This window comes from Podarcis muralis, chromosome 11, assembly GCF_964188315.1.
Source record: "Podarcis muralis chromosome 11, rPodMur119.hap1.1, whole genome shotgun sequence".
In the NCBI taxonomy this organism is placed as follows: domain Eukaryota; kingdom Metazoa; phylum Chordata; class Lepidosauria; order Squamata; family Lacertidae; genus Podarcis; species Podarcis muralis.
This window is the reverse complement of record NC_135665.1, coordinates 49631404-49644127: the sequence shown is the minus strand read 5'-3', so window position 1 is coordinate 49644127 and position 12724 is coordinate 49631404. Positions and strand designations below refer to the sequence as shown.

The 12724-nt window shown below is 42.2% G+C and overlaps 1 protein-coding gene across 9 annotated transcripts in view; it reads right to left on the bottom strand.

The window, feature by feature from the left end:
• The window catches only part of RANBP3L (RAN binding protein 3 like), a 43523-nt gene extending 31449 nt beyond the window's left edge, over nucleotides 1-12074 (bottom strand). For 8 of the 9 annotated variants that reach the window (XM_028749073.2, XM_077936418.1, XM_077936419.1 and 5 more), the window contains exon 1: nucleotides 11565-12073. In XM_028749073.2, the coding sequence (XP_028604906.2) occupies nucleotides 11565-11769 (205 nt within the window). In that variant the 5' untranslated portion in view covers nucleotides 11770-12073. Of the gene's footprint in view, nucleotides 1-11564 lie in introns of all 9 variants that reach the window. The other variant, XR_003708923.2, reaches the window with a different exon arrangement.
• Nucleotides 12075-12724: the final 650 nt, after the last annotated feature.

Genomic DNA, 12724 nt, shown 5'->3' with positions numbered 1-12724 from the left:
TTGTTAATTATAACATCCCATATGAAATAATATTATAGCCCAATGGGGAAGTGACTATGCACAGCTCTGCAGGAAAGCAATAAATCAGGCATTTGGTATTTGCCTATACATGCTCAACTGTGTGTAGCATTCAGACGTCCCATTTCATCAGATGGTACAGTAATAATAATAATTTTAATAATAATTTATTATTTATACTCTGCCCATCAGGCTGGGTTTCCCTAGCCACTCTGGGCGGCTCCCAACAGAATATTAAAGACATGATAAAACATCTAACATTAAAAACTTCCCTAAACAGCGCTGCCTTCAGATGTCTTCTAAAAGTCAGATAGTTGTTTGTTTCCTTGACATCAGATGGGAGGGCGTTCCACAGGACGGGCGCCACCACTGAGAAGGCCCTCTGCCTGGTTCCCTGTAACCTCACTTTTCGCAGTGAGGGAACCGCCAGAAGACCCTCAGAGCTGGACCTCAGTGTCCGGGATGAACTATGGGGGTGGAGATGCTCCTTCAGGTATACAGGACCAAGGCCGTTTAGGGCTTTAAAGGTCAACACCAACACTTTGAATTGTGCTCGGAAACGTACTGGGAGCGAATGTAGGTCTTTCAGGACTGGTGTTATATGGTCTCGGTGGCCACTCTGTCACCAGTCTAGCTGCCGCATTCTGAATTAGTTGTAGTTTCCGGGTCACTCTCAGATACAGTGGTACCTCGGGTTACATACACTTCAGGTTACATACGCTTCAGGTTACAGACTCTGCTAACCCAGAAATAGTGCTTCAGGTTAAGCACTTTGCTTCAGGATGAGAACAGAAATTGTGCTTCGGCGGAGCGGCAGCAGCAGGAGGCCCCATCAGGTAAAGTGGTGCTTCAGGTTAAGAACAGTTTCAGGTTAAGTACGGACCTCTGGAACGAATTATGTACTTAACCTGAGGTACCACTGTACTGTCTGGTCTCAGCCAAATGAAGAGATTGCTCTTCAATTTGTCAACCCACATAGTTTTAAAGATCTGCGACATCAGTCCTTTTTATGTTCTCTGTAGCAACTTGCATTCTAACATCCAAACCACCTTGACCTGGAGTAAAATAAAATCTTTTTTTTTTAATTAGTAGACACAAATAGCTGAAGATGGTTAAAAATGGGTGGATCTATCCATTTCACTTTATCCTTTTTCCAAAGTTCCGGTCTCCGCATTTCCACATCACTTTGCATTTTTTTTAAAAATCACAAAAATCCACGTGTGAATTTCTCCTAATATACATACAATTTTTTTTGCAAAGCAAAACATGTAGAAAATACTAATATAATGTATTTTTAACAATAAGCGCAATTTTATGCACACCTTGCTCTGTGCGCCTATGCATTTTTAGATACATTACTTGGTTGCTTTGCAAAACTTCAGAGAAGAACAAGTTCTGAAGGGTTTGTGTATTATTTTGCAAAGCGTGACTTCAGCGTGATCTCCTTCAAACGCGACCTGAATCAAATTTCTCTACTGTGTCTACTTAGGCTAGAGCAGTTCTGGTGTTGCTCAAACTCAGCAGAGGGCAGTAGTGTCCAGCCCATTGCAGACACCTTACAGTTTTCTCATCTTTGACTGTAAGCTTAAAACTAGAATGGGGAAGCCGCAGGGAACCTCCAGCTGCTGCTGGATTCCAACTCCTCCAACCAGCATGAAATTATATTCAGGGATGATGGGAGTTGGAGTCTGACAACATCTAGAAGTCTGCAGGCCCCCCATGCTTACCCTTCAAGGCTTACTAGCCTCATCATTCAGAGTTTTCTTTTAACAAGAACAAATTCTATCATCTTCCCCAGTGGTCTCTTCCTCCCGCTTTCTTTAGGAAGGCTAAAGTTCAAGCATTCGATGGGACCACCCATTTTTATCATGGAAAAGCAGAAACGTTTTAGCCTTGTGACTTTAAAACATATTGCACTAACAAAAAGCAAAACAAAACAAAATAAAGGGAAGGAAAAAAAGGATGTGGGAAACCAAATAACAGACTCACTTTGGACAACCATGAGAGAATGACTGTTTACTAAAAGCTAGAAGGCCGTAGGAAGCTGGCAAGGATCAGAAATGTTCTGTGCCAGAATTAGGAGCAGGGGAAAACAAACTGTTGCAATAGCTGAAAGCTCAGATCTGGGAGGAACTGAGGGAGTGTTTCTGAGTGGCTGCATTTCTGACTGGCAGAAAAATCAGGAGACTAAGATATCACAGTATGTTATAAACAGTAAAGGACTTATTCTTGTCAGGGTGGGTGGGAGGAAGCACATATGTCTAGGGTAGCCTATATATTATATATTACTCCCAAAAGGAAATGTATTATCAAAACAGAGGGCACATTAAATTTTCTATGCTAACGTGCATATTGGTGCAAATATAGAAACAGGGCCCCTCCAGACCACTGGCATATTGTTGGTGCATTCTGCAACATATTCTTCACACAGTGCATTAGTACATTAGTAGTGGATTTATTCTGCTTTTTTTTCCTGCTGTGATACATCCTCAACGCCACCTCCTTATTGCTGCCTATGGCAGAACAAAAGTGGAACAAAAGTGAACCAAAATATTTATGGTATAAAAAGTGGCAGGTTCTCAGCAGGAATCTATGGGATATGCACCAACTGGAAACGAAGCAGTGTGTCTGTCCCAAAATTTCTGCACGTGCAAAGTATATGGAAAGCAGGATCTGGTATGACCACCCCAGTAGCACAAATCATCCAGAATGCACGATAACAATAGTCCATGATTTCTCTAATTTAGAAAGAAATGCAAAATATTTCACCACAGTGTGAGCAACTGTGTGAGCAAATGGCAGTAAACTGTTAGTTGTTTAGAGTATTATTATTGTGTATATATATATATATATTAACAGCCAGGGAAAAGTAGAGGTGTTGTGGAATTTTCAACCCCAGGTGCCAAATTAAGTTGGCTGGCTTTGGGTACTGTGCACCTTTACCGGAAACAAGACTACCGTTTGCAAACAGTCTTGGGCCAAGCCAGGAAACATACAGGCACAAACCTGCCGGCACATTTTCTATTATAGTTAAAGCCCACATTTGCGAGCTCACGAAAGCATCAAGGTTATATAGGGTTATATAGGACACAACTTTTGTGTCCGGATTTTCACTTTTTGAAATATGGCAACCCTAAAATAATTTTATCATTTTTACCCCGTAAAAAACAACAACAACCCAGTCTTGAGACAACCTAGCATGTGAGGAGGTGACCCCAGATGACCAAAACAGTGAGGCAAGTCCAATGCATCTATGTCTATATGTACTGTGTTGTCAGCTGATTCTCCCATGCAAATATTCACACACCCACACCCACATGGCCGTTTTCCTCTCCATTGGGCTTGCTTCTGTTTTCCGAACCTTGCTGACAGGGACACAAGAAGCTGATTTTTAATGAGTCAGATTACTGGTCCATCTAGTTCGCTATTGTTTATACCATGGGTAGCTAACCTGCTGCCTTCCAGATGTCATTGAACCACAATCCTCATCATCCCTAACCATTGGCCATACTGGCTGGGGGTGATGGGAACTGCAGTCCGTCCATATCTGGAGGACACCATGTTGGCTCCCAAAGGTCTACTCTGGCTGGAGGTGGCTCTCCAGCATTTCAGACATAGGTCTCTCCCAGCCATACCTGGAAATGCCCAGGATTGAAATTAGGACCTTCTGCGTGCAGAGCAAATGCTCTCCCACTGAGCTTCTACAGCAAGCATGGCCCTAATATGCATTTGGAGTGAATCTTTGTTCCAGAATGAGAACATCTCATGTGCATGGGGAGAAGAAAAGCGCTTTAGTGATGGCTGCAGAATGAAACTATGGTGGGACAGATGGAAGCAAACAGAAAGGACTGTTCTCCTTCTAACAGCGCCAGCTCACTTGGCATTCATCTGAGACTATCAGCCAGCTTTTAAGGGAGGCAGAAGAGACACATGGCCTGATCTCTTCTGTTGACAAAAGCAGGAGTCGTCCACAAACAGACACAGTCGCTCACAGAGGCACTCCGCCCTACGAGGACCCATAGGGAGCAAAAGGCAGTGAACGAGGCAAAGGAAAGGGGTGGAGGCAAAGGATACAGGGGCTGCTCCTCCTAGTCCTCCTCCTCCTCCTCCTCCTCCTGAACAACAGCAGGACGCACACTCTCGGCAGGCTGGTTTCAAAACTGGTTGAGACCGGATTGCTCCAGTCCTGAGCAGCTCAGCTACTTTGAGTGCAGGAGGCTGCTGGAAAAGTCTCTGCAGAAGCCTGCCAAATGGGCCGCCTCTGGCTGGTGGGACTGGAATAACCCACCCCTTTCTGCCAAAAGAAGACCAGACCTCGTAAATAAAGCCAGCCTTGTAAACAATCCTGGCATAACAGGGCTCTTGTTTTTTCTCTTCCTCCTCCTTCCTTTACATAAATATATTGTATGCACCCTGGCCTGCAGCAAACACATTTTCTTTGGTTGCACATTTCCCCAACCGTGTGCCCTCAAGTTGTTTAAAACTACAATACCCATCAGGGCCACTAAGGCTGGGGAAGGCTGCTTTAGCAGAGAATAAAGAGGAGTGCAATTTACACCTGTGCTGCTCAGACTCTCACTCTCTCTCTCTGCATTTCTATTCTCCAAAAAACAAAGATCGTTTTCACAGTACTTTGGGCATGGAACTCCCAGTCCAAGAGTAGCTCATCAAGAAACCTGCTTGCCTTTTTATTTTATGAAGTGTTTGGAAGACATGGCTGTGTAGAGTTGTTTTAGTATGCTTTTTTGGGGCATGAGTTGTTTTATCTTGGTTTTATATTAATTTTATTAGTGATTTGTTAGCCTGGTTTATACATAGCACTAAGCCAGGGTTTCCCAATCTTGGGTCTCCAGCTGTTTTTGGACTACAGTTCCCATCATCCCTGACCACTGGTCCTACTAGATAGGGATGATGGGAGTTGTAGCCAAAAAAAAACAAACAAGTGGACACCCAAGTTTAGGAAACCCTGCACTAAACCCAACTTCCACCATCTGGAGGAGCACAGGCTCCACATCCCTGGTTTAAGCTATTCCTCCACTTGTACCCAACCTCTATATTTGTAAACATTACAAAATTCTAATAAGCCTCCAGTGACCTCCTTCCACAGGAACCAAACTCAGGATAAGTGCTGTTTGACCCTGAAACTATTCAGTATTTGGTGATAGGGAGGGGATGGAATTTGGTTCACCTTGCCTTTAAAGGTGATTGCACTAAAGTTGCACTTTCTAAAACAGTAAGCAAATCGAAATACAGCCATACTTCACGAGTCACACTTTTATGAATTTTGCAATGCAGTTCTGCAACTAAGAATTGCATACCAAAAAGCATGTATTGGGGTGGTGTGCATATAAATGTAAAAAATAGTAAAAATAATGTACAAAAATGCATTTATATTAGGGGAAGTTGTTTGCAAAATATTTGTTAAAACTAAATACAAAAGAAAACCTTATTGTGAGGAACTTGCACTACAATGTTGATGAATTTCCATAAGGATTTTTTTTTTTAAGCAACCATAGAAATTCTGCAGAAATGTGTGGAACTGAATTTACGATTGGGGAAATCAGAAACTGAAAGAACAGAAAATTGAACAGTCCTCCGTGTAGAAGTGGGCTGAGTGTCACAATATGTTACATATTGAGAGCTGAGGATGCTCACAGCAGCTAAACTGCTTTCTTTGGCATCTCTTGTGGTGACCGCGGTGTGCATTCCAGCTGTTAGTAAGAACAGTGCCGGAGTTCAAGCATGTTAAGGGTTTGTTAAACTGAAGCAGCTGTTCATGAATTTGGTCCAATTCACAAGAATATTGGGCTGAAGACCCTAGCATGACACAGCTATGGTGAGGGAGCAGTGCTTAAATTATACAGTGGCCAAGGTGGTACGTGGCCCCCTCAGCTACTGTTTTCAATAAAGTTGCATGGGGTGTAGAGTTAGTGGGTTTCATTTAGTGTTCCCTATCTCCCAAAAGGGACGCGGGTGGCGTTGTGGGTTAAACCATAGAGCCTAGGATTTGCCGATCAGAAGGCCGGCGGTTCGAATCCCCGTGACAGGGTGAGCTCCTGTTGCTCGGTCCCTGCTCCTGCCAACCTAGCAGTTTGAAAGCATGTCAAAGTGCAAGTAGATAAATAGGTACTGCTCCGGCAGGAAGGTAAACGTCGTTTCCGTGCGGTGCTCTGGTTCGCCAGAAGCGGCTTAGTCATGCTGGCCACATGACCCAGAAACTGTATGCCAGCTGCCTTGGCCAATAAAGCGAGATGAGTACCGCAACCCCAGAGTCGTCCACGACTGGACCTAATGGCCAAGGGTCCCTTTACCTTTACCTTTTCTATCTCCCCCTATAACTCAAGCACTGTAATGGAGAGCTGAAAGCACATTAAAGAGGAATGGATAAGAAGTCCCCACTAGACCTTGGAGCCCTAAGATCAGAGGTGAGCTAAACACTGATTTAAAATTTCCTTTAGCCTATGTACTTGTGCTCGTCTTTTGTTGAACAGTCCCCAGTTCCCACTTCTGGAAGCCGGGTAGATTCGCCATGTGCCATACTTTACAGAGAAAAAATCCTCTATTTGAAAGGATGTTGTGTCCAGTCTGGAGCTAAAAAGCCATAAGAAGGGGGAGTAAGTTGCTTATCAACATTTAACACCTGGAGAGCAAGCAGACAGCCAACCTGAACTAATAATAATAATAATAATAATAATAATAATAATAATAATAATAATTTATTTCTTCCCCTCCCATCTGGCTGGGTTTCCCCAGCCTCTCTGGGCGGCTTCCAACAGAAGGTTTAAAATACATTAAACTAGGATGAGATATTGCTATTTTAATTACAGAGATTATTTATAAAGTTGCACCTAAACATCCGTATTAGCACATATCTTATGCAGATATGTCTCCCCTTTTTTTGGCAATGAATTGCCTCTTTTATTATGGTAAGGAAGGGGCCACCCTCAATGCCATCCAGGCAGAATCTTACCATTCCACTTGCACAATTGAACTTCTCCCCTCTTTCCCCCCTGTGGCTACCCTAGGCACTCCCCAGATCTGCTCCAGATGGTTGAGGGAATCTCTAGAGCACATTTAGGGGCACACAGGGAGTGGAGAGGGGAAGAATGTTGTCCAAGCAGAAATCCTTTCAGTGACAAATCTTTCTCATTAGAACTACACTGGATCCCTCCCAATGTCTTTTGTTTAGTAACCAGCATCAGAGGCTGAAAGCTTGCAAATGGCATGTCCTACTCTGCCTCCACTCCTAAGCTATCAGGTTCCTTTCTGGTTCTGTCCCAGACCAACCAGGTTCTTCCAGCCTCTACCCAGAACCTAACAAATCTTGCCTTGGCTCCAGTGTTCCACCTATCCTGGCCTTATCCATTGGGTTTCCCCAAAGGACCAGTATTTTGAAAACAAAACAATGGAAAGCATTCAGCCCAATGACCGACACAGGCTTCCTACCAGTTTCACAGATGAAATAACAGACACACGCATCAGCAAATCAAATGCTGATTCAGCCATCAGTTTTGCCAACTCACTTCGGAGAGGTAGCTTTTAGATCTCACAGCTGCCAACCAATCGACATCATCCATAGCTGACTTCTGATGCAAATATGTGGAGCTGGCTTTTTCAGAGCTTGACCTTACCTTTCAGAGGAAAGGTATTTCAAGTGGGGACACTTCCAAATGAGCTGCCATGCGATAAAAATCGAGCATCTTTTTTCCCACCCATAAACACATTTACTTGGAAGTAAGCCACACACTTCAATAGAGCTTGCTTCTGAGTACATGGTGCATAGGACCTCAGCCTTAGGATCAGAGAAGTACATTGTTTTCTTTCATCTCCTTCATGAAGCTCTGGTCTATGATTGTCAGCAGAAATAGATTGCTTTCTAGGCACACGTCCCGGTGGTTTTCCACTTATCCAACTCCTTTCCAAGGGGAAACTTGCTCTTTAGCAATAGATCGGAACAAATGGCAATCTAGGGGAAACTGGAATTGCCTTTTGCTCAAACTGAGCACTAAAGAGCAGTTTTCCACTAGGGAAAGCAGGGGAAGTTTAGATAAGCCCATATTTAGCATTCTGTTCAATGCATGCTACTTTGTTTGGTCTAATAGTGGTGCCTTTCTTTATCTTTTTAAATTAAAGATAGTAAGAAATAACACTAAACTTTTCAACATTTCTGTTTTGAAACTAAGCTGGTTGCGGTGTATTCATGGCCTGCTTTGATGATTGAATTTTTAATATATTTCACCTTAGTGTTCTGCTGCTGCTGCCACAGCCATCAAATGGTAAGGTATATATGTATAAAATAAATACAGAGCTACTCATTAATTTCCAGTCTAAACCTGAAATACTCTCATCTTGGTTCTGTTCCCATTCAACTTGTAGAGAAGCTATCCCCTTTTCAAAAAGAGTTCTGATTACTTTTACATTTAGCAGGTATTCAGGGACTTTAGGACTTTAGTGCATTAGTTGCTGGTAGTTTGTGAAATAGTATATGTTTAGCTCGTTTTACTGACACCTACGTTGTTGCCAAGAATCTTACTAAAGCCTTTGAGCTGAAAGCACGACTTGCCTAAACCTGTAGCGACACAGACAATAGGGTTTATTTTAGAGATGGTAATTAAACTTATCGCAAGGTAAAGACTATTATTACTTCTCATTCATGTGTCACTACACTATTGATTACATCATATATTGTAACCTTATATTGTAAAGGACATTTAGGGTTGCTAGACCAAAACGTCAAAAATATGGCACGATTGGAATACAATGCAACTGAAATAAAGGACATTTATTGGGTTCGGAAGCTTGGTTAACCTGGGGTACCCTAGATGTTGTTGCACTACAACTCCCATCATCCCTGGCCATCAAATCCAAAAGTTAGGGATGATGGCAGTTGTAGTCCAGCAACATTTGGGGAAGGTGAAGGTTGAAGAGCAACCATGACATTATTTTTAAAACATACTTTAAAAATTTGATGCGAAAGAATTTAGATCCTTCAGCATGAAAACCCTAATATGCTGCAATATATGATGAAATTTGCAGTATATTCACACTTGGCAGGCAACGAACACTGTCAACTGCAATGCTTAATGAAGTGTTTGGGAGAACAGGTCGTCTTCTAACGATTGGAGATATTTTTGGAAGCTGCATCAGAACATCATCATTTAATCAGAGGCGCTCTGACAGCACAAACTGGGCCACTAGATCACAGAGTTCATGCCAGACATGAAACAGGGAAGACTCGGACATCTACAGGATCACTAGGACTTTAAGTTTGACCTTGCATTGCAGCTTATCATGTCATGCTGAGAGATCTCAAATATATACTCTAACGAGGTACCATAAGTCTAGAAAAAGTTGGCACCATGCAATTGGTCCCAAGCATCATCAAACAATTAGGGAGCCAAAATATTCTATCATTGCACAAATCACAGTGAGCTTCAGAGCCAAGAGAAATTTAAAGCTGGGTGTCACTGTGTCTAGTCTAAGACCCTACCTTCTGCACTATACTGGTTTTCATCTTAGTGCAACTGGGCTATTCGTCCTTATCTGTGAACCCCATTGGGTATCTTTGGGCTAACCGCCATCTCTCTGCCTAAATTACTTCAGAGAGTTGTTGTGGATATCCAACCTATGCTGTTCTAAACACCTTGGAAGAGAAGGAAAAAACATACTGTATTTAGCAGTACAATCATAAATGGGCACATGTGCTGCAAAATATCTAGGATATTCTACAAGACATCTTTTAGAAGACATCTGAAGGCAGCCCTGTTTAGGGAAGCTTTTAATGTTTGATGCATTACTGTATTTTATTATTTTGTTGGAGGCCGCCCAGAGTGGCTGGGGAAACCCAGCCAGATGGGCGTGGTATAAATAATAATAATAAATTATTATTATTATTATTATTATTATTATTATTATTATTATTTAGAAGTTGGTGCTTGGCAATGATGAAAGAATGGCAGTCTGAACAGAACAGATTAACATTTGAAGAGGCAGACAAATCTTCTGAGCAAATGTCAATTTCCCTGACATAGCAAAATGGATTGAGGGGTTCACAGAAAACGGGCAATGCCAATCCATAAGGTGTTTAAACGAAAAAGAGCTGGGAAAAAAGAGTACCGTATATCCGTCCTCTTTGAATTTCCATTGTTAAGCACTTTCCATATAGATAACTATTTCTGGCTGCTAAAACAGACTCTACTAGTCTCATCATCCTAATTAGAAGAGAATCAGAAGAATGTCACATTTCAATTTTTAAGGCATCTAGTTCTCGTTGTTGTTGAAAAGGTTGCAATCGTGCAGGTTGTGACTCAAAACCATAAACCTATTGGCACTTTAGAGGTTCCCAACGGTTCCATTTTATTCCTTGTCCACTGATCAAGTTTTTTTTAATTAAAAAAAATCACTTTCACTGAAAAAAAATAGAAGAAGCAACACAAATCATGCAAATGCATGTGTAGTTTATTCAAGAACTAAAGAGGTGCAGCAGGTGGAGATGAGCTGGAATGTGAAAGGTCAAGCTTCAAAACCCCACTTAGGCATAAAATTGATTGAGTAGCCTTGGGCAAGCCATAATACGCAAACCATGCTCTTTAGAGTATTCCCTTTGCACCAGATCATGCTACTTTAGATGCCTGTGGCTTGTGGCAACTTATTACTGGTCAATCTAGCACAGTATTATTTGTATTGACCGACAGTAGATTTCATGGATTTACGAAGTTTTCCCTAGCCCTTCCTGGAGATGCTGGCAATTGAAACTGGGTACTTCTTGTGTGCACAGTTTGTGCTCAGTTACTGAAATACAACCTTTTCAGTGGAAAGATGGTTGATATAATTTATAGATAAATAAAGCAAGCTATCTCTCGAAGTAACTTGAGGACTGAAAGTCAGGGTTGATACATGAAATTGCAACAGTAAAGTATACAGGGCTAAGTTAGTCAACATCAAACACTTTTAAATCCTATTGATTTCAATGGAAGAGTTAAGCATGGACTCCAGTTACAGATCTGAAGAAGTGTGCATGCACACGAAAGCTCATACCAAGAACTAACTTAGTTGGTCTTTAAGGTGCTACTGGAAGGAATTTTGTTTTGTTTTGGCATGGACTCCAGTCAGCATGAAACCATCACCCTCAATGCAATGAGAGCACAGCATACTCTTCTAATCTGAGTTAAGGTGCACAGGATTTCACCCTAAATCACTGGAATAAATGGGTTCTAAAAATGCTTAACTTTGGCTTTGCTATGTAGGCAAGCATAACCATAATCCAAATACAGTGGTGCCTCGCAAGACGAAATTAATCCGTTCCGCAAGTCTCTTCGTCTTGCGGTTTTTTCGTCTTGCGAAGCACGGCACAACTGTAGTGTTCATGTTAGTATATGTAATCTCCATTGTTTATTACGAGTACAAGGTATGATATTTATTTCTGCACAATCTGATTGTGACGGTCATCATTGAAGGTATTTGCCTAGTGAGAGCACACAAGGCTTGAGCTGCAAATGGGGGGGGGGGGAAGTCATTTTAAACAAATGAAAAAATAAAATGCTTACCTTCATCTTTGTGTTTACTGTTGTCCAGCGTGTGGAACATGTACAGGTTCGTTGTGGTGTCAGCTGCTTGGTTCATGGTCCATGTGTCACTGGGATCTCTTCTTTTGATGAAATGAGACAATTGAGACCTGTGCTCTGTGCAGGAAGCACCTATTCCTGCACACAAGTCATTTACCCTACTTGCAGGAATTTGCTGATTCCTCATCACTGAAGTCCATAGAGCTTTGCAAATGCAGCTGACAGAACACTGAAAAGATAAGACTTATTTTCTCACCCTCTAAAAGTGGTGGCTGCAGCTTCCCAAGTAAGTAGCTGGCCAGATGTAACTTTGTGCAGTGGTCAGTGATGCTGCAACCTTCTTCAGAATCCCAAAGCAGTTTCTTGCAATTGAACGTTTAAAAAATAATAAAGCAACTTTAAAGGGCTGGGGGAGTGTCGCAGTTCCTAGGAGAGCAAGCCGCTCACTCAGCAAGGTCTGCGCTTGCTGTTTCTGACAGCTCAGACTAGAGTACTTAAGAGAGAGGCAGAACTCTGGGAGGGGATATGTAAAGCCACGAAGATTAACATAAAGAGGGTGGGCCAGTAGGGAGACTTAGATTTCCTCTGCCCGGGATTTACCAGTGGTGAAGTGGGAGATCAGCTTTCCTGTTCTCTCAGATGCAGATTTGATAGAGGAACGCCTTTGAAATTAATAGGGTTTCCTGGTTCCTTGCTTGTTGGAATTACTATAGTAAAATAATTGTGCATTCTGAAAAGGGAGGGCTTGGGCAAAGCTAATAACGTACAGGAACATCTGAAAACAAAATGCACACCCTCCAGCCTTTTTCAGATATAAGAGGAATACACACTCAGAACTCACCTAAGTGTACCATGTTTACAGATTGCTAACAGTTCTGCTTCATCGATGGGCTGATCCAGACTTTCTTCTTGCACCATGCCTAGAAAGCGCAGTTTCCCACTTATCCTGCACTTTCTGGACACAGGTCCAAGCAGTTTTAATTTTGCCCAAACACTTTCCCCCAGAAAACTCACGATAAATCACAGCAGACGTCAATCCACAGAAAACCCGATTGACATTTGCTCCAATTCAGCTGGAGGGTTGTGTTTGGGGAAGCTCCCTTGAAGGCATGAATAGCTCTTGTGTTTGCTCTGGATTCGGA